The 26,584-nt window shown below is 37.4% G+C and overlaps 1 protein-coding gene across 3 annotated transcripts in view; it reads left to right on the top strand.

Moving 5' to 3' along the window:
• Trpc6 (transient receptor potential cation channel subfamily C member 6) overlaps nucleotides 1-13,394 on the top strand; it is a 139,470-nt gene extending 126,076 nt beyond the window's left edge. For all 3 annotated transcript variants that reach the window (XM_047517226.1, XM_047517225.1, XM_047517224.1), the window contains 3 exons: nucleotides 9,789-9,872; nucleotides 11,417-11,492; nucleotides 11,954-13,394. In XM_047517226.1, the coding sequence (XP_047373182.1) occupies nucleotides 9,789-9,872; nucleotides 11,417-11,492; nucleotides 11,954-12,105 (312 nt within the window). In that variant the 3' untranslated portion in view covers nucleotides 12,106-13,394. The remainder of the gene's footprint in view (nucleotides 1-9,788; nucleotides 9,873-11,416; nucleotides 11,493-11,953) is intronic.
• The last annotated feature ends 13,190 nt before the right edge of the window (nucleotides 13,395-26,584 follow it).

Here is a 26,584-nt window from a genome sequence, read left to right as displayed (position 1 = left end):
GAGTTCTTTGTATATTCTGGAAATTAGTGCTTTATCTGAAGTATAAGTGGCAAAGATTTTCTCCCACTGTGTAGGTTCTCTCTTCGCATTGCTGATAGTTTCCTTTGCTGAGGGAAAGCTTTTTAGTTTGAATCTATCCCACTTATTGATTCTTGCTTTTATTTCTTGTGCTATGAGAGTCCTGTTAAGGAAGTCTGATCCTAAGCCAACATGTTGAAGATTTGGACCTACTTTTTCTTCTATAAGATGAAGGGTCTCTGGTCTGATTCCAAGGTCCTTGATCCATTTTGAGTTGATTTTTGTGCAGAGTGAGAGATAGGGGTTTAGTTTCATTCTGTTGCATATGGATTTCCAGTTTTCCCAGCACCATTTGTTGAAGAGGCCATCTTTTCTCCATTACATATTTTTGACCCCTTTGTCTAGTATGAGAAAATTGTATTTATTTGGGTTTGTGTCCATGTCCTCTATTCTGTACCATTGATCTACCTGTCTATTTTGGTGCCAATACCATGCCATTTTTTTTACTATTGCTTTGTAGTAGAGTTGAAGATCTGGTATTGCAATACCCCCTGCTTTGCTCTTTCTGCCAAGGATTGCTTTAGCTATTCTGGGTTTCTTAATCTTCCAGATGAATTTCCTGATTACTTGCTCTATTTCTGTAAGGTACATCATTGGGATTTTAATTGGAATTGCATTGAATCTGTATAGCACTTTTGGTAGTATGGCCATTTTGACAATATTAATTCTGCCTATCCAAGAACATGGGAGATCTTTCCATCTTCTAAGGTCTTCCTCAATTTCTTTCTTCAATGTTTTGTGGTTTTCATTGTGGAGATCTTTTACCTCTTTGGTTAGATTGATTCCCAAGTATTTTATTTTTTTGAGGCTATTGCAAATGGAGTTATTTTCCTCATTTCCCTTTCAGATGTTTTGTCGCTTGTGTATAAAAGTGCTTTAGATTTATGTGTGTTGATTTTATAGCCTGCTATTTTGCTGAATTCATTGATGAGGTCTAGAAGTTTTCTGGAGGAGGTTTTTGGATCCTCTAAATACAGAACCATGTCATCAGCAAATAGTGACAGCTTAAGTTCCTCTTTTCCTATTCGTATCCCTTTAATTTCTTTAGTCTGTCTAATTGCTCTGGCTAGAATTTCAAAGAAAATGTTGAATAGAAGTGGTGAAAGAGGACATCCCTGTCTTGTTCCGGTTTTTAAACGGAATGGTTTTATTTTTTCTCCATTAAGAATGATGTTGGCCATGGGCTTAGCATAAATAGCCTTTACAATGTTCAGATATGTTCCTACTATCCCTATTTTTTCTAGTGTTTTGAGCATGAAGGGGTGTTGTATTTTGTCGAACGCTTTTTCTGCATCAATTGAAATAACCATATGATGCTTATCCTTAAGTCTATTGACATGATGGATTACGTTTATTGATTTACAGATGTTAAACCATCCTTGCATTCCAGGGATGAACCCCACTTGATCGTGTTGCACGATTTTCTTAATATGTTTTGGATATGGTTTGCCAATATTTTGTTAAGGATCTTTGCATCTATATTCATCAAGGATATTGGTCTAAAATTTTCTTTCCTTGATGTGTCTTTTCCTGGTTCGGGTATGAGGGTGATATTAGCTTCATAGAATGAGTTTGGTAGGGTACACTCCTTTTCTATTTCCTGGAATACTTTGAGAAGTATTGGAATGAGTTCTTCTTTGAAGGTCTTGTAGAACTCGGTTGAGAATCCGTCTGGTCCTGGGTTTTTCTTGGATGGTAGGTTTTTAATGGCTTCTTCTATTTCATTGCTTGATATTGATCTGTTTAAATTGTGTATGTCCTCCTGGTTCAGTTTTGGAGGAGCATATGTCTCTAGAAATTTGTCAATGTCTTCGGTAGGTTCTATTTTGTTGGAATACAGATTTTTCAAAGTAGCTTCTCATTATGTTCTGTATCTCAGTGGTGTCTGTTGTGATATTTCCTTTTTCATCATGAAGTTTAGTAATTTGAGTTTTCTCTTTCCTTCTCTTTGTTAGTGTGGCTAAGGGTTTGTCTATTTTGTTTACTTTTTCAAAGAACCAACTTTTTGTTTTGTCAATTATTTGAATTGTTTCAATTTCATGGATTTCAGCTCTGATTTTAATTATTTCCTGTCTTCTACTACTTTTGCTGTTATTCTGCTCTTCTTTTTCTAGGGCTTTGAGCTGTAATGTTAGGTCATTTAGTTGTTGAGTTTTCATTCTTTCCTGGAATGCACTCCATGCAATGAATTTTCTTCTTAGTACTGCTTTCATAGTGTCCCAGAGATTTTGATATGTTGTATCACTGTTCTCATTGACCTCTAAGAATTTTTTTTTATCTCCTCCCTGATGTTTTCTGTTATCCATGTTTCATTCAATAGCATATTATTTAGTCTCCAGGTGTTGGAGTAATGTCTGTTTTTTATTTTGTCATTGATTTCTACTCTCAGTCCATTATGATCTGATAGAACACAAGGCAGTATCTCTATTTTTTTTGCATTTCCTAAAGGCTGCTTTGTGGCATAACATGTGGTCTATATTTGAGAGGGTTCCATGTGCTGCTGAGAAGAAAGTGAATTCGCTCACTGATGGATGGACTATTTTATATATGTCTATTAAGTCTAATTGATTGATTGTGTTATTCAGTTCTATGATTTCTTTTTTGGTTTTTGTTTGGAAGATCTATCTAGTGGTGACAGCGGTGTGTTAAAGTCACCCAGAATTATCGTGTTGTGGTCTATGTGATTCTTGAAATTGAGAAGGATTTGTTTGATGTACAGGGATGCACCATTGTTTGGGGCATCAATATTTACTATCATTATGTCTTCCTGATTTATGGTTCCCTTAAGCAGTATGAAATGTCCTTCTTTATCCCTTCTGACTAACTTTGGCTTGAATTCCACTTTATTTGATATAAGGATGGAAACCCCCACTTTTTTTACTGGGTCCATGTGCGTAGTAGGTTTTTTACCATCCTTTCACCTTTAGTCTGTAGATGTCTTTTTCTATGAGATGAGTCTCTTGCAGGCAGCATATTGTTGGGTCTTTCTTTTTAAACCATTCTGCCAGTCTATGTCTTTTGATTGATGAGTTTAGGCCATTAACATTCAGGGTTATTATTGAGATATGATTTGTATTCCAGTCATTTGGGCTTATTTTTGGTTTTTAATTTGGCTCGGTTTCTCCTTTGAGTGGTTTTTCTCTAAGGTAGTTCCTCCCTTTGCTGACCTACATTGTTGTTTTTCATTTCCTCCTCATGGAATATTTTATTGAGAACATTCTGTAGCACAGGCTTTCTATTTGTAAAGTCTTTTAACTTGTTTATCACGGAAGGATTTTATTTTGTCCTCAAATCTGAAGGTTAGTTTTTCTGGGTATAGGATTCTTGGTTGGCAACCATGTTCTTTCAGAGCTTGAAATATGTTGCTCCAGGCCTTTCTAGCTTTTAGAGTCTGGGTTGAGAAGTCTGCTGCTATCCATATTGATTTCCCCCTACATGTAATCTGATGCTTTTGTCTCGTGGCCTTCAAAATCCTATCTTTATTTTGAATGTTAGGCATTTTTATTATAATGTGCCTTGGTGTGGATCTGTTGTGATTTTGTGCATTTGGTGTTCTGTAAGCCTCTTGTATTTGATTTTCCATTTCATTCTTCAAGTTTGGGAAATTTTCTGATATTATTTTATTGAATAGGTTGTTCATTCCTTTGGTTTGTATCTCTGTGCCTTCCTCAATCCCAATAATTCTTAAATTTGGTCTTTTATGATGTCCCATAGTTCTTGGAGATTCTGTTCATGATTTCTTACCATCTTCTCTGTTTCATCTTTATTTTCAAGATTAAATATTTTGTCTTCATTGTCTGATGTTCTTTCTTCCAAGCGGTCTAGTCTTTTGGTGATGCTTTCCATTGAGTTTTTTATTTGGTTTATTGTTTCTTTCATTTCAAGGATTTCCATTTGGGTTTTTTTTTTTTTTTTTTTTTTTTTTAGAATCTGTATCTCTTGCCTTTTCAGCTTTTGGTATTATCATTCATTGCCTGCATTTGCTCTCTTATCTCATCCTTTGCTTTGTGAATCATATTAATCATGTATAATCTGAAGTCCTTTTCTGACACTTCTTCTAACATACTGTCATTGGATTCTATTAATATAGAATCTAGATTTGTTGGGATCATTTTCTTCCCTTGTTTTTTCATGTTGTTCATGTATCTTCCTCTCTAGCAGTGCAGATCTGGGGTACTGCAGATTTCCCCCTAGAGGCTTATAGTGGCCCTATAGGTTTCCAAAACCTTTTCTTTAAGGAAGGGGAGATCAATATTATCAGTGCCCAATTCATACACTATGCAATCCTAGACCAAATAGCCCCTATGAGGACAATAACAATATTGTCATAATAAACAGAATGAGTTCAAATATTATCTTCAGTAAAACAAACAGATTTGCAATAAGGTCTGCAGTGTCTAATGGAGGACAAAGAGGATATAGAGGGATGTAGAATGTAGCTTTTAATGGAATAAGAAAAGAATATACAGAAGTTCTAGATAATAGAAAGGGTAAGAGTGTAATCAAAAGAAATTGGATGTTAGCATGCAAAAAGGTAGAAAGAGACTCTGAGGGAGCAGGTAAACAAAAGGAAAAGAGAGCAAGAAAAGTAAAGAAATAAAAATTTAAAAATTTTCAATGAGGACAAAAAAGAAAATCTACAGTATAACAGTCATATAGTAATCAAATCTCCCAGTCTTCAGTAGTCTTATGCATGAGAGGTACCTGACAATGAGCTTCCAGTCTCCAGCAGGCGTCTCAGGATGGCATTTGCCGCACCTAAAGAGCTATGGCTTCCAGGATTATCCAAGGTGGTCGCTCTGGCTTCCAAATGCGTTGGCAAATGGGGAATTGCAGCTCAGGGTGTGGACATGGTCAGCTAGAGGTCCTGGAGGCGGGGTGCGGTTGGTCAGGCAGGGGTCCTGGAGGTCGGGTGTGTTTGGTGTGGTTTTGGGATCCTGGAGGCCAGTCTGGGGTCCCGGTGATAGGGCACAGTCAGTTGGTCTGGGGGTCCTGGCGGCAGGGAGCAGTTAGTCGATGTGAGGGCCCCAGAGGCAGGGAGTGATCAGTCGGGCTGAGGAATCCTGGAGACAGGGCTCAGTCAGTTCGGCCAGGGGTCCTATGGGACCTGGCTGTTGTCTCAAAATGGCAGCAGCCACGTGTAATCAAACCTGCAGGTACTGTAACAGTGAACTTCCAGGCAACAGCAGGCAGTTGGCGCTCCATTGGCGGTCAGCTATCAGTTTGCTGACTGTTGTCGGATGATCGGGAGGTGAACCTCATGCGGTGGGTGATGGATAGGTGTAAGGCAGGCGATGGACAGGCAAGAGGCAGGCAAATGGGGGATTATAGGCACCTGCCAGTGAGCAATCTGCACTCAAAAAAGGCGTCGATATGCTGGCAGACTGCAGGTGATCACAGCAGACAAATGGGTAAACAGCAGGGGATCGATAAACAGCAAAAACTGCCTCACCAAGAAACAGATATCCTCTGCTTGAAACCAGAGTTCGGAGCGACAAGGAACGCAGCCTCCCTCTAGTCCGCCATCTTGGATCTCTCTCATTTTCTTCTACATATTCTAAAGTTCCCCCATTATTCTCTCATCCCCACCCCCACCCCCATTATATCATCCTCCACTTATCAGGGAAAACATTCGGCCTTTGGTTTTTTGGGATTGGCTTATTTCACTTACCACGATATTCTCCAATTCCATCCATTTATTTGCAAATGCCATAATATTTTCTTCTTTATGGCTGACTAGTGTTCCATCGTGTATATATACTGGAGTTTCTTCACTAAGATTTCATCTTACTCCAATTAGAATGGCTTTTATCAAGAACATAAACAATAATAGATGTTGGTGTGGATGTGGGGAAAAAGGCACACTTTTACATTGCTGGTGGAGTTGCAAATTGGTGCAGCCACTCTGGAAAGCAGTATGGAGAATCCTAAGAAAACTTGGAATGTACCCACCTTTTGATCCAGTTATCCCACTCCTCGGTTTATTCCCAAAGGACCTAAAATCAGCAAACTACAGTAACACAGCCACATCAGTGTTTATAGCAGCTCAGTTCACAATAGCTAGATTGTGGAACCAAGCTAGATGCCCTTCAACAGATGAATGGATAAAGGAACTGTGTTTTTTAGCTACTGCTTAAGGCAGAGATTTTTTTAAAATCATCTGATGAAACAATCACAGAAAAGAGTGGTTCCAACAGTGTCCACTTGACCAGTGCCACTTCTTTGTGTGATTTTCTGCATATTTCCAGTAACTTTTTCTAGATCTATTCAATTGTATTTGGCAGCAGGTCATGGAAATGTGTATTTTAATAAGAATTTAGGGAATTATAATGCTAACCTAGCAGTAATTGACAGTGGTAGAATGTGTTATCCTCACATTAGCTAGGAGGTAGGTGAGATTATTTTCCCTATTATTTATCTGAGGAAACTGGGGGGCAGGGAATGATTTGTCTAAAGTCCCATGCCAGACAAGAGTCAGAATGCAAATCCACATCTACTAGGTTGCAAAGCAAGAGGTCTGCCAGCACTGTGCAGCACTGCTCCATTCCACACCTGCACTCCCTGCTGCCTGAATATCATGCTCACATGTTTTCTGTTTGCTGCTTTGTTTCAGGCTTCAGCCATTTAATATTTGTGAGAAACAGGAGATTTCCAGAACTGTATCTATGTCTAGCAATGTAAGGAATTCCAAAGATGGAAGCATAGTCATCCGTCCTAATGAATAATAAAAAAGCTATTTAGTGTTCCTCACTGATCCTACAATGGACCTACAAGATGAAAAATGCTGGCATTGAACTCATTATTAGGAAAGGAAAAAGAAAAAGAATAAAGAATGTAGACAATGTGGTAGAAGATGTAAAAAAATGGAATAGTCAATATTTCATTCATAATTGAAGAGACCATAGGCATACATATTAGGACAAGGCTCAGAAAAAGTCTTTATTGCTTCCAATCTATAGACTCTTCACTCCCCACCCTGTGCTGGCACAATCTATAAATAACAGAATCTCTAAAGTTTAAGCACTACTCATGTTGCAAGCTGAATTTCCTTGTATGTCCAGAAGTGCCAAAGTGTTACAGATCTCACTTTTCAGATTTTAAACTATTTTAGTAGCTGCACACGGAAACATACATTGGGATTTTCTGCCACCAAGTGGTAACAATGCTTCTTTGCAAATTGTTTTATATACTATTTCTCTGTATTATTCAATTTTCAAGTAAGGATTTGTTGAATTTCTTTATTAGAAGCTGACTAGATTTTTTTTGCTGAAAAGACGTGTTGCATTTCCATGTCTAACTTAATATTTCAGATTTAAAGCAGAACTAGTCACAAAAAATGATCAAAATGGAGTCGTAGCTGTTTAGTCATAAACCATTAACTATATTAGTGGTTCTCAGTTGGGTGCTTTTGATTTGATTTGGAGACATTTTGGGCTGTCACAGAATGGAAAGGGATATGCTATTGGCATCTAGTGGTAGAAGCAGGGATACTGCTAAGCATTCTGCTGTGCACTGAACATCCCTCACACCAAAGAACTTCCCAGTCCAGAATGAACACAGTATCAGGATTGAGAAACTAAGACTATACCCACTGAAGGTGTACAGGGGAGAGCAGAGTGTGCTGCTGAAATTATGTGAACACACTGGAGCTTTAGTCATGATATTTTAACATCCACACTCTAGAAAATTGTATACATTCTCCAATAAACAAACTACCATTTTCTGCCTTTCCTGGCATTGTTACATCTTCTGTGCTATCCAATCTGTTCAAGTCTTTCTGGACATCGTTCCCTTAATTATGAAACTGTCCTCACCCTTCATGCTGTATCCTAACGGGGGAGTGAATATGAGCTTGCACTTGGTCCTCATATTTAATGAAGTTCTTAAATTATAGATCATAGTTTGAAAGTCAGATTTCTTATTATAAAATGTTAGTTAAAGTTTCCAGGCATTTCATGAATTTGTGAATTAGTAGGGGACCACTCCCATTGTCATCAGAAGGAATTATAGCAAGTTTAAGCATATTGCCTGATGCTCTACAACTAGCTTTTGTAATTGAAGATATTCAGGGTTCCATCAAGTGCTCTTTTTGAGAACCCCCACTTTTTGGTTAACTTGGTAAATTAATTAATATTATCCTAATAATTTTTAAAGTCAATATAAGTAAAACTATATGAATAGTTTGCTGACCATTTTAGAGATTAAAGAAAAAGTTACCTTAAAAAGAATGCTCTGTAAATATTGTTTTAAAATTTATGTGTTGTTTCCATGATTTCAATCAGTCTTTCCATATATTGCCTATGATTATAATTTAGCTGGATTATAATTATGTTCTGCATTGAGTACCCAGAGCCCAGCACAACACTGTACGTGTAAAGGACCCTACTTGTTTAATGGGTGAATGTGTGTGCCCAGTTCTTTCAATCCAACACGTGGCCACTTAAAACAACAAAGCATGAAGTTAAAGTGAGGATTTTACTTGAGTCATACTGAAATTTACTTATAGCTACTGAGATATTGGGAAATACAAATCACATGTATTTTTGAACCTAGTCTTGGAGTTTCTCTTTCCCAGAAGACAGTTTGTACCCAAATAATACAGATTTGGAGCTATTGTTTTGCTCAGATTCTCTTCTTCAGAAGAACCTACAGAAAATACATTAGTTTTAATCTTCCTCTTAACATGATAATATCATATGTTATCAAATTTATTTCATATTGCTTTCATTTTTTGGGAAACAAAGGATAAATGTTCTGTCTGATATGGATGCTAACACACAACAGGGATTGGGCAGGGGGTGGAGAATAGAAGTTCAGTGGATTAGATAAAGGGAAGTGAAGGGAAGAGATGGGAGAAAGGAATAGGAAAGACATTTGAATGAATCCAACATGACTTTCCTATGTTCGTGTATGAATACAACACAGTGAACCTCCATATCATGACATCCACAAGACTGGGATCCTAGTTAGAATAAGACATACTCCATGTTTACATAAATATGTCAAAATAAAGTGTACTGTCATGTACAACTAAAAAGAACAAATAAGGTAAAGAAAATCATGAAGAATCAGAAGAGAGGAGTTCGAAGGAACCAAAGATAAAGAAGTTAAAAGGAGATGGAAATACTAATTATCCTAAAAAAATTACTCACAATAGAATGTTATTCGAAAAGTGCTACCAAAACTTTACAAGTTGCCAGGTTCAAATGAATTAGTTAGTGCTTTCTTGGCCCCTGAATCCTGTCCCACGACATAGTCTTACTCTGTTGTTTCTTCAGGATTCTCATCAGACCCTACACCAGGTGCGACTGTTGTAGTTAGTCGGCCTATTGGACCCTTGTCAGTAGACTTCTGAGATCAACACTGTTATCTCTCCAACGTGTTTGCCTCTTCCTCTACCGTAGTTGTATCCATGGGAAAGTCATAGCATGACTCTTGTGACAACATGATTCATAGCCACTAAGTCTAAGAGGCTCCTCAGGCAAACTCTAATAGCCATTAAGGGACTGGACATGCTCAGAATGCCACTGATTTGTCTTGGAAGACCAAATGTTAAGCAAGTTAACTACATGAAACTACACATATGGATAAGATTATTAATATACATGAGACTATGTATTAGTTTATGTATGCAACTAACAGACAATCTCACACATTATTTAATATAAAAATTAAGTAAGAATCAAGTTTTAATTCTTTTCAAATTACAGCTTGGACACAACAAACAATCAAGTATAAGGAGTTCTGAGGATTTCCATTTAAATAGTTTCAATAATCCTCCAAGACAATATCAGGTAAGCATGAATTTTTGAAAAAATAAGTCTAGTTATTTATAATATTTAGATTCTCAAATTATGTGATTTGTTAGATAAAAATATTTTTATCATTAGATAAAAATATTTTATCATTAGAATATTTTTCTTAATATCACAATGATAAATTAATTCAACAAATGTTTATTGAGTAACTACCATGTTCAAGGCACTTTCTAAGTACTAAATACAAAAGCAAACAAAATAGAAAAAAAAACTTAGAATCATATAGCTTAGATTCTACATGTTCATTGCAAAAGGCTAATCTTACCAAAAAAACATAAAGAAGAGAGGAAAATTCACATCAATTCTCACCTCTAAGAAATTAAGACTGCTTACTTGTGGCAAATATTCTTCCACATGATATTATGTGTGTGTGCACATGTACAATTTTATATATAATTAATATTGAGTGTTATGAATAATATTTTATAAACAAGTTAACCGTACTTATAAAATGAGTAACAATTTTGCAGCCTTTGTTTTACACTCTATGAAACATTTATTCCTATTACTTTTAATGTAAGTGTAGTATTCCCTTCTATAAATATATATTGATTTATTAAAATAAAATAATTCTCTTTTTTTTTGTCATGTAGAAGCTTTTTCCTACTATTATAAATAGTACTAGTACATAGCACATGGCATCCTTAGAATAAGTTTTTTTTTTTTTTTTTGTACTGGAGATCGAACCCATAGGTGCTTTAGCATGGACCCACCTCTCAGCCCTTGGTTTTTGATTTTGAGACAAGGTCTTGCTAATTTGCTTAGTTGCTGAGGGCCTTACTAAGTTGCTATCCTCAAACTGATGATCCTTCTTGCCTCAGCCTTCCAAGTAGCTAGGATTATAGGCATGTGCCACTGTACCTGGCTTAGAATAGTTCTTGATCATAAAGTTTATTGTTCATTATTTAATTTGGGGCTTAGGTGATAAGATTTTATTTAGTCATATATCCATACAGAACTTTCTGTAAACAGGGTGAGTGTCCTGATTTTCATACAAAGTAAATAGTAAAAGCAACATCTGTATGATACAGGTCTAGATTGGAGAAACTTCATTACATTGAAACTTGATATTCCTGAGTTAAAAACAAATATAAAATCAAATCTGACTACATGTCTTTGTGGAATAGGGTGGAGTGGCTAAATAACTGAACATTTGCTTAATTCCCCCTTTGCACATGCAATATTGACAATCTTTAACCTGCCCAATAGAAAGCCTGTGTCTGGCTCTAATACTTTTCAAATAAAAATATAAACAATGGAAATATAGAACTAGATGCTTGCTCCAAACTCATTTGCTCAAGAATTAACTTTTTAGTCATTAGTCCAGGTGATATGAAAATTGTTTCCAAAAAAAAATTTTTTTTGGAGATATTATGTGTTCCCTGATAGCTAACTCACCTTAATCTTTGATATTCACTTCCAAAATGCTTACTGAAGGGAATAAGCTTTGGAAACACATTCCAAATGAAAGATTTGTCATGAACTTAATAATGAGGTGGATTTGTCCTTTCTCTGTATAGAAAATAATGAAGAGGCTCATTAAAAGATATGTGCTGCAAGCCCAGATCGATAAGGAAAGTGATGAAGTTAACGAAGGTGAGTTGAACACAGGGACAGACAGCTCCTGATATAGAGCTGTTGGAAAGCTGGAAAGGAGGGTGTGGGAAGAGTGAATCCCAGGGGGAAAAGTAGACCAGAGCTCACCATCATCCATTTCTCCAGAGGTGTCACCTTCTAGACAAAAAGCTATTGTTGTGGTGACTTGGAGGAAAGGAAATGGTTGGGATGGGTGAGGAACTGCTTCTACCTTGCAACATTCACCATTTCCTTTGAACTTGCCTCGAGAGTACTTTGTGATATTGCTATTATCTCTTCAATGATCAAAATATTTACCTGACATAGTAGAAACACATTCCATTAGGAAATGAGTTCTTTTGAGAAGAGTCAAAATGAAGACATATGTGAAATTAGGACTGGCTTTATCCTGTCCCAGCATTGAATCACTGGTTTCCCCATGTTACCTATTTACAGTTAACTTGTTACCACTCACATTTCAGGGGAACTGAAGGAAATTAAGCAGGACATCTCAAGTCTCCGTTATGAACTTCTTGAAGAAAAATCTCAGAATATGGAAGACCTAGCCGAACTTATTAGAAAACTTGGGGAGAAATTATCTTTGGAGTCAAATCAAGAGGAAAGCAATAGATAATGCAAAGACTTCCTTAAGAATTTGTATTTATTTGTCCACTTGAAGCCATATTATTTTCTGATTTATTTTTTTAAGTGCTAATGGTAAAAAAAAAATTGCTTAAAAATGCTATCTTGGATCATCCTGTCGTCTGGAACCCACCAAATAGTTCAATATTCAAAAAATTCAAAATATCTAATATTTTTTGTTATTAAAGTGTATTACTGAGGCCACATATTGTAGATATGATGGAACTGTTGCCCTGTTGCTTGGTGTTTGCTTTATAAACTGCTTTCTTGGGTGTAACTATTGTGATGATACAACTGCCAAGTGGTGCTTGCCTGGGAATGGATCTCAGATGGCAGGGGACTGAGCCACATAATTTTCTGTGTGGTTTTTCCTTCAAAGGTAAGTTCAGGCATTTTTCTACCTGTTTGGTGGATTCCCTACTAGTGACTTCCAGCCCTAAAATATAGGGGGAAGAAATCTATGGCCATTTAAAGAATGCTGTCCAGTTATCATTTACCTTACATAGGCCCCAACAAATATGATTGAAGCTATGTACAAAACACCTATGTCAGATTTTGATTCATCTCTGAAAACATTACCCTTAATAACGAAAAAATATTTCCATCTCTGAACCCTGGAAACATGGTTCAGCTGTGTGTGTGTGTGTGTGTGTGTGTGTGTGTGTGTGTGTGACTGTATGTGTGTATATGAAAGTGTGCACACATATACATAAAATGCTTGCCCTATTTCTTTCATAGTTGATATGAACACTCAATATCTCTTTATATTTTGATTTTTTTTTGTGACTGAAAAATTACTGTCCAGCTACAGACCTTTTACTGGAGAAATATCAAAGTCACAAATGATGTTCAATTATAGCAAAATTTTGTGCCATTTCTGAGGATATTAACAGATGAATTACATTTGGCCATTGAATGTAAAGGGGAAAAAAGTGATTAGGAATTTGCAATATTTTTCTGTTATTCCCAATATGTTCTATTCTTTTCCCCAAATATATAAAACAGCAATTATCTTTTGTGTGCATTCACCAAGAGGTAGTTGTTATTATTTACTAATACTGTGAGGTGATATTGTGGACTAAAAAAGAGAAATCAAAGTTCATTTGTTTATACAATGAAGGTCAGCATTCAGATGATGCTGGTCATTAACTGGAAATGCACTTTAAATATAGTAAAGAGAATCTTCTAAAGTAAATCTTCAGTTTCATTTAAAAATAAAATGGTCACAAAAAAGTTATTTATCTCCAAATTGAACTTAATTTAAGCAAAAGTCCTTTATGTAATAAGACCATAAAATAGAGCGGAAAATTTATATCAAGTGTGTTTCTTACTAAGGGTGTTTCTTACTAAGGGTGTTTCTTACTAAGAAATTGCTTAGTGATACAACAAAGGTCCATCTTCAAATGTTATATGACAGTGTTTGAATCAGCAATTGTGAAAAATTGATCTCACAGAGTGCAGTATCAACAAACTAAAATAATCTCATTTCCATAAAGTGTGATGAGCCCTGTGAGAAACTGGCCTCCAAGATTCTAGAAAAGATGTTCAGATTCCTCAATATCTTTTAAGCTGGATTGACTTGATAGGATAAAAGTTTTAGGGAATTCAATAGGCATGACTGTGGGTTTCTTGGAAAAATGTGTTACTCTCTAAGTGGCTCCTATTATTATTCAGAATTAATGTCCTGAAGTCAGAGAATTTTCCTCAAAGGGTAGCTGAATTAGAGACTTTTCTAAATTCCCTTTAATTGGAAGATGAAAGAGATGTCAGAGTATATTAAGGAAAATCTTAAAAATTCCAACAAGAGCTTAATTAAAGGCATATTGGATGGTCAAAGCATGATAAAAGCCTCAAACCACTGACTCTAAATCCTTTATCCATGTCACAGTTAGCCTCAGTTTTGACAATAAGGTGACAGATAAATTGAATTATACTTATCCCAATTGCCCTCTCCCTCTGAGTTGATGCTTTCTGGAGGTTTGGACCTCAGAAGAGGAAACAGCTGTGATACTTGCCATCCTGACCACATAGCTGATTTCCTGACTCTGAGCCCAGCCCACTCCTCACCTCCACAGCAGACCCACCACCAATGCACAAAAGTTCTGTTTTTGTACATCAGTGTTTGGTTTTATTCTCTGCTGCTTTCAGTACTCTGAAATAGCACAAATTCAATATGATTTTACTGGGTTTATAAAATAAATTACCATAATCTACCATCTCCTTAAAACTACCAAGGATTGAAAGGAACAAAGTGAGTATCTGAACTCAAATGGAGAAATGGAACTTAATACAACTGAGAAACGTTTACTGAGTATCTATCATGTGCCCATTACTGTGGATAAATGTTTCCCATGCATTATGAAATTTACTTTAGCTTCATGTTTAACAGTGTGAGGTAAATGCTATTTTCCTTATTTTGGAAATGAGATGACTATGGTCTTAACTAGCAATGCTGGAGGTGATGGTCTCATTGTGCAGCATTTATTTAACTCCTAGGTAAGGAAAATGGGCTTTACTGGATGCCCCAACTTCCCTTATACATCCAGTTCAGAGGCAGACAACAGTACAAAGTGAGGAAGGCCATGCGTAAAGAGAGGATTTGACTTCAAATGCATTGTAGGTATAGGGAAGGAAAAATATTTTTTTCTCACTTATCCTAGGTTCATGACTGAGTGTCCTATAACAAAATACAAGTTAACATGAGAAAAGGAAGCAAGTTTATTTAATATTAGTTATGTGATATGGGAATCTTTAGAACTGAAGGCTCAAAGAAATTGTCACGGTCACATGTTTTTAAGCTACATTTGTGGAAGAGTAGACAGTCATGGAGAAATATAACAGGAAAAGAAGGTAGGGTATAATGGTAGTGGACTTTTGGCAACTTAGCAAGACCTATCTGTGGGGATTCTTCTCCTCCACGCTTTCAGGGATAAGGATATTCCTTTTCTCTGGGTATAGGGAGAGTAGTTCTCTTGAATGAGGGCCTCCTGTCCTGTTTCAAGGGAAGGTGTGAACATCCTTCCTAGGTTTACTAACCTACTTCAGAAGGGAAGGGTAAGAGGAAGGTAAGAGTGGCCTTCCTGGTTCTATCATTCCTCAAATTACTTCGGCATAAAATAGTCAACATATCAAGGTGCCATATTTGGGGGTAGCATGTCCTGAACCCCATCATTGTTATTTAAAAAAAAAAGATGAATAAAGGATAGAGATATTTTTACACTTGGGGATGGTATGAGCAAAGCCAAGAGTTGTACATAAGTATGGGACAGCAAATACAATGTTCTTGAGTCAATAAGGAGAACACATCCACTCAGGGGCAAATATTTTGACTTTGGGCAGTCTAATCCTACCCTTCCATGGCCATTTTCATATGAAAGAATCTTATTACCATGTGAATAGTGAAAACAACCAAACTTTCAATTAAAGTGGAAAGACTGTTAGTGCAGTCAAATAGGCTCACTGACTGATCAGTACCCATAGAATCACTGCCAGGCCCAATGAGCAGCTGCAGAGCCCAGATGCATATGGGTTTCTCCTGGTGGCACATTCCAAGTGTAACCTGTGTCAGTGCTGATTCTAATATGCAAATGGAGTCTCTTTCGTCTGAAACCTTCCTTCACAACCTTGTGCCAAGTGGGGTTTACAAGGGCCGTGCCAGTCATCCTTGGCAGCTCTGTTGGACAGTGAAAGACATGAGTTCCTATATTTTAGAGTCTCTGCCTTTTAATGGAAAGAACACAGCTTTCCAAGTGCACAAGTTAAAAGTTTGTACAGGAGGATAGCTCAGCATCCTAAAATGGAAGGAAGTTTAAAATTCAGCTAAACATCTTTTATGGAATGAGACTTTGACTCATAATCTGAGTCTTATTTTTATTCATGGCAAGCTGAGGTGAAAGATACACCATGAACTAACTCTCTGAAAGACTTGGATATTAAAGGAAAATACTTTTTTTTTTCTATTTGTAAATCTTTAGACTGAATGAATATTCTCCATGTATGTTCATAGCTATAGCTCTACATGTTTTCAGAGACATTTTTAAGAACACCCCAGGTCAATTACTATAGCACACACCTCTAATACCAGCAACTCAGGGTGCTGAGGCAGGAAGATCACAAATTTGAAGCTAGCCACAACCCCTTAGTAATGTCTTTTCTCAAAATAAAAAATAAAAAGGACTTCGTGGTAAAACACCCTTTGGTTCAATCCCCAGTACTGGAAAACAAAACAAAGCAAAAACACAAACAAAACAGTTCCCCAGGATGAATTTGGTGATAAAACCTATCAAAAATTTTTCATTTTGCAATTAATTTTTGCAGAGATTTGTGTATAAGTGACTTTATACTGACTGAATGGTAAGTTTTTTTGTACTCAGTCATTTTTTTGGATAAACCATTTATCAAGTTTAAGTGGATCATAGGGATAGCGAATCATACTTTTCAAATTCTCAGGTAAAGGACATATTGAAGGCAATCTTGCTTAATAGTAAAAGTGGTATTATCTACTAAAGCAAGCTTGGATTTATAATGACCTTAATATTTCTAATTATAATGTTATCTGAGACTGACAGAAAAATCAGGAGAAAGATGGATTCCTTAGTTTGTTTGGGCTGCCATTTTAAAAATACCATTGAATGGGTTGCTTGTAAACAGCAGAAATTTACTTCTCACTGTTCTGGAAGCCAAAAAGTCTCAGACCAAAGTACCAGTAGATTTGGTGCTCATGAGGGTCTGCTTCCTGTTCATAGGTGGTACTTTCTTGCTGACCCTCAGATGATAGAAAGGGCAAGACTCTGGAATCACTTTTATAAGGATGAAATCCATTCATGACTTAATAGCTCCAAAAAGCCCTACCTCCAACTAGGACCAACTTAGCAAGTAGGATTTCAACATATGAATTTAGAGGTGGGAGGCACAAACATCCAGACCATAACAATCTGTATGTGCAGAATCTAAGATTTTTTTTTTTCTTTTTAATGCCTACTCAGTGAACCATATGGCTTTATCATTGTCCACTGATAAATTACAGGGACAGTAGATGACTATGGATGACAGGCATGTCCTCTAGGAAGTGCTCAGCACATCATGAATGTTTTTTCTAAACCTGAGGGAAAACCTTGATGCTGACATTCAGGAAGAGAATCTTGAACTTTATTGCTCCGCGTTTTTGCCCTAATTATTGTCCATGAAGGTAGACTCTCATATCACCATAAAAACATTTTTTTCAGAATACATTGCTTACTTATTATCATGTCGTAGGCTAAAAGAACTACAGCAATGTTCTTCTTTTGCCTTAACCTTTTCAATAGTCTGTGATTCACCATATGACATTTACCCTTCGCTCTTCTTCAGAAAATGGACTTTCATTGGAATAATTGGTAAAGGTCAAATTTTAGTGTTTCCTTGTATTTTAAAACTGTTCATCCATTGTCACATTGTTGCTACAATTTGTTAATGTATCAAACATATACACACATACACATACATAGTCACCATTATATAACAAATAGCAATATAATATTTGTATATATAAACATGTATAAGATCACTGACATTTTTGAAAGAATAGCTATGATTCTAAAAAAAATTATAAATATGGATTTTTTTGTTCTCATTTGTTCTTTCATTTTATTTTTTTCTTCATCTTAATTATTTTGCCCCTTTTCTAATCTCTGTATGTTATCTACATCTTTTTATGAGTTCTTTTCAGCCTAGTGGTTCAGAGTACAGGATTTGTAGCCAGAATGTGTGGGCTTGAATCCCAGCTCTGACAATTACCAGCTGTGTATTCATCAAGTTTCTTAACCTTTTTGGACATTGCCATTCCAATTTTATAGAAAAAAAATTTCAAGGATGAGACAAATTAATACATTTTAGGTTCAGACCGAATTACTTGGCTCATAGTGAGCACTCAGCTAACATCAGCAGTTACAGAGAAAGGGTGTGGCTCTGAAATTTCTTTTTCTACCCTGCCTTCAAACACCTCATCTTAAGCCTTCTACAACCCAGTGACATCTAGGTTTATAACTCAAGATTCTTTGTTCAATTACTACATAGTGTCTGGAGCATAATGCTAAGAAGGATCTGAGGCCCCAGATCAAACCAGTGGAGAAGGAATGACATAGAGACCGTTACAGTACTAGCTCTGGACATGGGAAGCTGGTGCTCAGGCTGCATATTTGACATTCTTGGAAAAAATTAATCACATTTGAACAATATTTGGAAAAATTTCAAGGCACTGTTACTACTTTTGATCAGAGTAATATATCATTTTTATTATAACATTGAGTGGTTGTTTAGGGCAAGAACCATACTAGAGTCTACTCATAAAACTTTTATTGGTAACTTGTGGTATTTATTGCAGTGATCTGGGGCTATTTCCAGTAGCAGTACTAAAAGAAACATGAGTAGTCTAGTTATAAGCTACTGACCCATTAATACAAGCAAGTTCTATGAAGCTTATTTTTATCCTACATAGTTATACAACATTTAGGAAGTTCTTCCACATCCCCACAGTAGAAGGGGAAGCCTGAATTAATCTGTATTAGGATTAGTTTGCTTGCCACATTTGTGGTTTCATCTTTTCTTAGAGCACAAAGCAAATTCATGTGAGAAAACCTAGATAGTGTCCTGCTGTTGATTGGGTGGTCCTTTATTAATTGTCATGTCCCTCTTGGAATAACTTGACTCATTCACTTTATTTAATAAGAACATTATCCTTTAGCTCAATAAATAATTATCAATAAATTAACCACATGCCAAATATTTCTTGCTAATTCATTGATGGATTCTAACCTATCTGATTGCTCCAGAGTCATAATCTACTTGAATTTTTTGACCCACTAATAGAATACAATTAAACCTTGGCTTGTGTCATTTCATTTGACATTCAGCCTCACTAAAGAGCAAGGCACAGACAGCATGTCTCAGATTGTCATTTCTGCCTGATAATGTCCATCCTGGGACCTAATTATCTTTTCTTATTTTATTCTAATCTTGGGATATATTTAGGCTTTTTTTTTTTTTTTGTCTTAACCATTGACTTCTCACTGATGGTTTAGGAACTCAGTGAGGCTTTATAAATAAGACCTGTGTGAGGAGCAGTGATGGTCCTTCCTCTGTAGTCTTTTGAATGAGCTTCTTTCAGGGCAAATCAGAAGTCTCCCAATATTGTTTATGGTTAGTAAAAAAAAAAAAACTTAATTTAGCATATGATAAGTAGACCTTTTTTTTCTTTTTAGAAAATTTTTCCACTGAAAAGGCTGGCCTGAGGTTATAGCATTATAAGGACACAATGATTTCTCCTTGGCAATCCATTTGTGCCTAGAGTTAGAATCTAAACATTAACCGTAACCTATCTTCAGCTTACTAACCACAAACTACCAGGACTGTATCCTTCAAGGGCTTTATAGATATTTTTAAGAATTGCAAAAAGACCTTTAAGGAATAGCTAGAAAATAAAATTAATGCAGTACTCAATGTTCTTTGCAAGAGGAATATCTAGTGTCACTTTTAGTCCAGTGACTTTTATGCATCTCAATGCTTAGTAGAGCTTCTGAGACTTTGTGATCACTCAGCAATACGTGGTTTATTCAATCATTTCATTGTAAATTCAAACAATAGCTAAGACACAGTTTCTGCACTCCAAGAATTCTGAGTCAGACATGTAGTCAGATAAATGCTGATTGCCCTCAAGAAGAGCATCTGGGTGTGCATATGGGAGTGAGGGAGCGGGGATTGGAGGTAAAAGAGGCTTCTGGTTGGAAATAATATACATTTTGGAAAGTCCTAAAGTTAAACTGCAGTGTGGTCACTTCTATTCCTCAGGAACAATAGGGTCAGAAAGCTGTCTGTTGTTCAGCATGCTGCTTGTCTTCATGCATCATGTTTTAAACAGTGTCCCAGAAGTAGACCCTGTAATGAGAACTTTTGTGCAAGTGATTTGTGAAGAAATGCTCCCAGAAAAAAAAAAAAAAACTGATAAAGAGGTGGAGAAAGCAGAACAGGGAAGGAGAAACCCAAGCAGTTTTGTGACTCAGGCAAAATCCTGCTAAGTGTAACTTCAATCTGATCCTGCAGGAGGATTCTGAAGGTAGGGATTTGAGCAGGATTTTGTGCACCTTTCTATCAGTAATTGGCTAAGGACTGTCTTAAGGGAACACAAACTCCTAGACAGTTTGAGCAAAGGCTAGTATCCCAAAGGCAGGTCTCTAGAGAGAACAGCTGGTTCAGGGATTTAGAATCAAATGCAGACATCAAGGAGACATGCTGAATAAGGACCTGGGATGGGCACCAAGGCATCTACTCCACACCCAAGGTACAGTGCCAAGAACAGTGTTCCTTGTAATCACAGATTGCATCAGAAATTCTGAAATGTATTTGGTTTTCTGTGGAACTTTGGAAATTTAAGAAATAGTATCTGTTTTTGAGTCTCCAGATAAGATGGTTTGGGTCCTCTTGAAATTAAGGAATATCTGGATTATCTGGGTTTAAACTAGGTAATGTCTGCAGCCTCCCAGGTTATGTCCATGGCTGGCTGCTCACTCCATAAAGTGAAATGATATGATCTGGCAGTTACAAGGATATCCAGGACAGGTATTCCTCCTCATGAGGCAGCCAGGCTTTTCAAATTGTCCCTGCCAGTTGCCATCCCCTTAAGTGGAAGTATAATATGTTCCTTTGAAATGCAGTTTGATTTAGGGTTACAAATTATCAAACTTAGCCTGAATGAATTTATCTGGATCTCTGAAGAATGAGACCCAGATGTGGTAAATTAGATGAGCAGAGGGCTAAGGAAAGATCCAGAATATGGGGTCATTTTGTTAGACCACCTTAACATGATAGCAGTGTCATTGGCCTGAGGAGCAAAAGTAATGTACTAGTTTCAGGGAATGCAAGAACCAAGAGTAATTTAATAAAATGCAACAAGGTCACCAATGACTAATACTCCTTTAGATGGCCTAGATCACAGTATTCATGTCTCCATTGCCACTAAAAAAGACAGTGCACAAACCTCAAAGACCCATAACCCAATGAGTTACTTCACAGGCATTTTCAGAGATTTTAGCATATAATATGGGCTCAGAATGTTTAATGAATGAATACAGTTGTTGAGTGAATCCTTTATTTGGTTCCACTTGCAATTCCAGCAGGACTGGCAGCCACCACCTGGGATGGGAAAAGTGGTACACACCCTAGGCAGAGATAAATTCAGAGCGAGATGATTTCAGGACTTTCTGGCCAAACACTTTGATGGTGGGCATCTCAGTACCTTCTCCAGGCTCAGTCAGTATGAGACCTAGTGAAGAACATGAATCTCCAGTGCTGGGGGAGCTACCTCTGTCTGTCTGCCGTAGAAGTTGACATACTGACTATCAGAAAGAGCTCACAGTCCTGGCTTGACTTGGGCTCTATTGCCTTTGTACCTGGCTGCTGGCCAGACCACTCTGTATTCTATCCAGCCTGGGAGGTCATACTGACACAGTTTAGGCAGACAGATGACAAAGGCTGAGAGGAACCAGGAGGGAAGTGGCTGGGCCTGCTGGTGCTGATATCATGTGATAATGTGGCTCAGAGAAATGCACACAGCGTCAGAGATGGATCTGGAAGAACACCCCCACATTGCCACTTCCTTCATTCTGGGAGAGTGGGGACAAATGCTGAAACTTCCTGAAGCCTAATGTTTTTAGTAGTTTAAAAAATGCCTGAGGTTAAAGTGAGGATTTAATAAGATGTTCATGCAGTTCATAGTTTCTGAGGTTTTTGCAGGTGAGCAACTCTATTAGAAAATAGGCTGATATAATAGTAATTCATCTTCTACATCCTGCCTGTTGCAGGTACCTAACCCAAATTTGGGGTGCTATTTTTGCCAGGATAAGAATTAGTGTGTGCATCTTGGTTAATAAGGACCAGGCTGAGACATAAGAAGACCACTTTGGGGGAGATGGAGGGCAGATAGCAGGGTAGGGAGATGGCTGGCTCTGGGCCAGCACTGGGACAAGGCAACACACCTGTTCTTGTCTGTATTGGTTGATAGAGGGCATAAGTTTTATCTTCAAACTTCACACTAGTGTGCCTTCCATCACTGATTTCTGTCTTTGGTGGGGACATAGCAACATCCTAGGCTTTATTTTTTGACATTCCTAGGGTATTGATGACTGGGGCTTAGTCATTGGTTCCCCAATCTTATGCCTGCCTATTCCTCAAAGTCAGCTAAGTTATCACCCCACAAAATGGCAGAGCTCTATTGCCCTTAAACACACAGGCCCTCCTAGGTCCCACAAGTTAGAGAGTTGCTACCTTCATACCTCTGTGTGATCTCCTTGTGCTCAGGACCTGAGACTCCCTAGTGCTACTTGCTCCAACCAAAGACCTTATCTGAGAATAACAAGCACAATACTCATTTGCTATACCACAAATACACTTTCAGTGTCTCATGTGTGCTTGGCACTGTTTTGGGTGATGAAGTTCCTTGAGGAACTGGCAATCAGGAAGGGCAAAACACCATAAGCAAAATAAACAAGTAAAATATATAAGGTATTAAGAGGTGCAAAATACTATGAAGAAAAATAAATAAGGGAGATGCAGTTTTAAATAGGGTGACCAGAAAAGTCTCATGAGAAAAGATCTGAATGAGACAGAGGAAGGTACTAAGCAGAGGAAGAACATTCCAGGCAGGAAAAACCTGGGTACAAAGAACCCAAGGCAGGAGCATGAAATAGCTGGACGTGTGGGATAGAAGCAGATGGACAGAAGCGACCAGAAGGAAATGAGATTAGAAAGGAAACAAGAATTGGCCAGGTCATGGAGGGCTAGAAAGGCCACAGGAAGGCTGTTTTTACTCAGTGGAATAGGAAACCAAAGCAGAGTTTTTGAAAACATCAAAAGTAACATTGTTCTGCTATCTGTTCAGGTGATTTGTTTCTTATCCTCATTTCTGGCTCTGCCTGTCCTCATCCTATGTTGCCATTATGACCTGAATGGCAGTTTGGTGTAGTGTTGGGAGCATCAGAACTCACAGGTCAAAATAACACAGGTAATGATTTTGGCAGGCTTTTGCCCTGCCACGCCTGTCAGAGCTCTGCTGGACCAGCATGCCCCTCTCTGCTAGCTTCCAGCCAAATCTCTTAACCTACTTTCAACCACCCTTTCCCCATAATTTCCTTAACATGGGTTCTTTTGTTCCTAGCATGCTACGAAGATGGAGCTAACCATTGGGTTTTCTAAATATCTATTAGAAGCTGGTGCTAGAACAGTTACCAGGTTGCATGGTGTTTAATTAGGAGTTTCTACAACTCATCCTCCTATTTTTGTCCAAAAAAATTCAACATAGTGCTCGTCTTAGGAATTATAAGTTAAAAGTAAAATTGATTTTAGAAAAGAAATTTAAAAGCCTCTTCTTTTAGTTCTAGAGATTGACAGACTTGAGCCAGCATTTCAAGGTATGCCAAATGCGGTTTGACTCTGAAGTAAGCAAAGAGCATATTGATGAGTCATATTCTGGGTCATTCCCTAGTGCCACCCTGTGGCAATGAAGGAGTGAATGTGTGCAGTTCTGTAGTTGGTTGGAGTGGCTCAGAGGCTGGGGTCACTCAGTCCTGAGCCACCAGCCCTGAGCCACCACCCCAGAGCAGCCATCAGGCAGCCCTGAACACTGTGACACAGACTGGGTCTGTATCTTTATGAGGTCACTGGCAAGCTCTCCCTGCTCATAATAATGGCATTTAAAATGAGGCCCCAAAGTCCATCTGAAGAGCAAATGCAATTATGGCCTGTCTTGTACAATAGCCATATACACATCCTTCCTTCACATTATCTTCATCCCTCCCCAGGGCAATGCATTGGATGGTACTGAAATATTTGAGTTTTTCAAGTCAGTGTGCTCAGACAGAATATAAAGCACAACTAAAAATAATAAACATTTTTAAATGATTTGTTTTGTAGTTTTAAATTTTACCAGAAGTCCTTATTAGTTGTAAAACAGTGATATTAATAAACAATTGCTATCATCTATTAAAGATGTGAATGTAAGATTCTGTGGTGTTTTCTATCAGCATTACTTCATTGAAACTTCAGGACAACCCTGTGAGGTAGATATTATTGTGCTATCAGAGATGACAACATTCAAGCTCAATCAGATCAAATAACTTGCTCAAAGACATACAGCTAATATGTGGTAGGATTGGGATTTAAACACAGGTCTCTTTAAGAATAATAAGGAAGTAGTAGAAATGTAGGTGTTGGAGTTATAATGCCTTAATCACATGCCTATAGTTGCTTTTTTGTGGATGGAGAATGATTTGTGCATATTTAATAGTGTTGAATCAAGTCCATTACAGCATAGCAAAAATGATAGAATATATTTTCGGCCACCAATTCAGTTCCCACCCTGAGGAACTAAACAAAACAAGATAAAACAAACAAAATACTCTACCTACACACTATCACAGCTCAAGGAGAAAAGTGGTCACTCAGAGGAGCAGTAACAGCCAGCAGTCTGCAAAAGCTCAGGTCATGGAGCCATTTCCCATTTTGTGCTGCTAGGTTCAGGGTAGAGACAAAATACTTATTTTGCTTCTATCTAAATAGTAAGACATGAAGCTAACATACAAAGAATGATCTGATGAGATTGCAGCTGATCTATTCTGAATTCTCTTCTATTCCTTCATCAGTTTAAAGCAAACACCACTCTTTTGTAAGAACTTGGAGACTGAGCTCTAAAATTGACCAAAGGTGTATATAGATGGTTAAATACATAGCATAAGTGTTGACTTAATTCTCTTTGCAAAACTTTTAACTCCACACTTTATAAAGGAGACAAAGAGATTTGTCAAGAATCACTCTGTTCCTGTCATTCTCTTCATACATTTGGCTATTAAAGTTGCACTTCTGATATATAGAGGAAGAAAAAATAGATGAGTAATCCTCACACAGAATGCTTACTTAATGTGTCCTGTTTTCTCTGGGTGTGCTTTGTGTTATGTCTTAATGCATTTGCTTATTTAATCCTCCCAGCAGTCCCCATATTGAGGCTTAAAGAAAAGAAGGGGCAACCATTGTTCTTGCTTAAGGTCAGAATTGAAATCCCAGATCTTTTAAAGCAAAGGCCAGTACTTTATTCATGCAAGCATGTAATGGCAAAAGAAGAGGCTCTCTCCAAAGGAAGAGCGTTGAAGTAATCCTCAAACTCAGGTCAAGTTGCTCCTATCAGCAGTGAAGTTGGGAAAAGAACAAATTGTCTTTCAATTTGCCAAGCAAGGACTGAAGGAAACAGCATCTTGACAAAAGTAAGCCACTAGAGGGTGCCATTGTCCTCCTCGTAGATGTAATACATGCCCAAGATGTGCACTCAGGGGAACACAGGTCTAGGAAAAAGGTCCTGGACTTCTAAAGTCACGAGTCTGTTGAAGGGCAGAATAGCTCAGTGGTAGAGCACATGCCTAGCAAAGACCCTGGGTTCAATCCCCAGTACTGCAAAAACAAAACAAAACAAACAAACGAACAAAAAATACCCCAAACTCTTGCCTCTGCTTTTCATGAAATTTAATAATTTAACAAGAAAATTTTCTTATGAGTATACAGGAAACGGGGCTTTATGGTTACAGGTAATTTAGTATTTTTGAAACTTAGATTTTTTTTTTAACTCATTAGAAAGTGTTTTTTAAAAGATTAAATGAGACCCAATCAATAGCTCAAGTCATCTTTCTTGGGATAGATTTAATTTCTCCTTTTAGGAAGTTAGGATTGGTCTGTAAGTAATCAGTTTTTCCCAGTTCTGTCCGAAGAATCAGAAAGATTTAACTGATAGAGAATGATCTCTAAATCGATTCCCTAACCATCACCGCCAACCACCTTGCTGGGCGTGGGAGTTACATAGTAGACAATACAGGGACTCCTATACATAGGGAACATTTAGTAAATAGGTTGAAAGAATGAATGAATGAAATTATTGCTTAAATAGCCCTAATACCAGCAAGATAATCCCCTTGTTCCCCAAGTACCATACTACCAGGTCTTGAACTGCTCTGTTCATATGTATCAGAAATGAGCACAATGAAGATCAAATACTGAAGACATTTAGATTTGTCCTTTCTCTGTTAGTGCTTACAGACACATCCTTACTCTCATGGTAGATGCTTCATAAATACCTGATAAATTGAGTCAGTGGGAGTTGGCTGTAATTAGGAGTAATAGATAAAACTGAGCTATGGAAAACAGAAAATGTTATAGTTTAAGGGAGAGACATTAATGATAAAGTCTGCTCATGTGTGTAATCACTTCCCATGAGCTGCAGTGTCTGTCCCCTGCTGTAATTAACTTAGAAAAAGAAATAGTTAGTCCTAGAGACTTTTCTTCAGGGATACAATGAGAGGATGAAGGAGGCAGACGAATGCCCTAATGGGTTTTCCATATCTAGGTTGATAGTTGAGAAAAGAAAGAACAGCTTGTACTATTCTGGGTAGCATGAGCACTGT

Source organism: Sciurus carolinensis, chromosome 11 (genome assembly GCF_902686445.1).
Source record: "Sciurus carolinensis chromosome 11, mSciCar1.2, whole genome shotgun sequence".
In the NCBI taxonomy this organism is placed as follows: Eukaryota; Metazoa; Chordata; class Mammalia; order Rodentia; family Sciuridae; genus Sciurus; species Sciurus carolinensis.
This window is presented reverse-complemented; position numbering and strand designations above follow the sequence as displayed.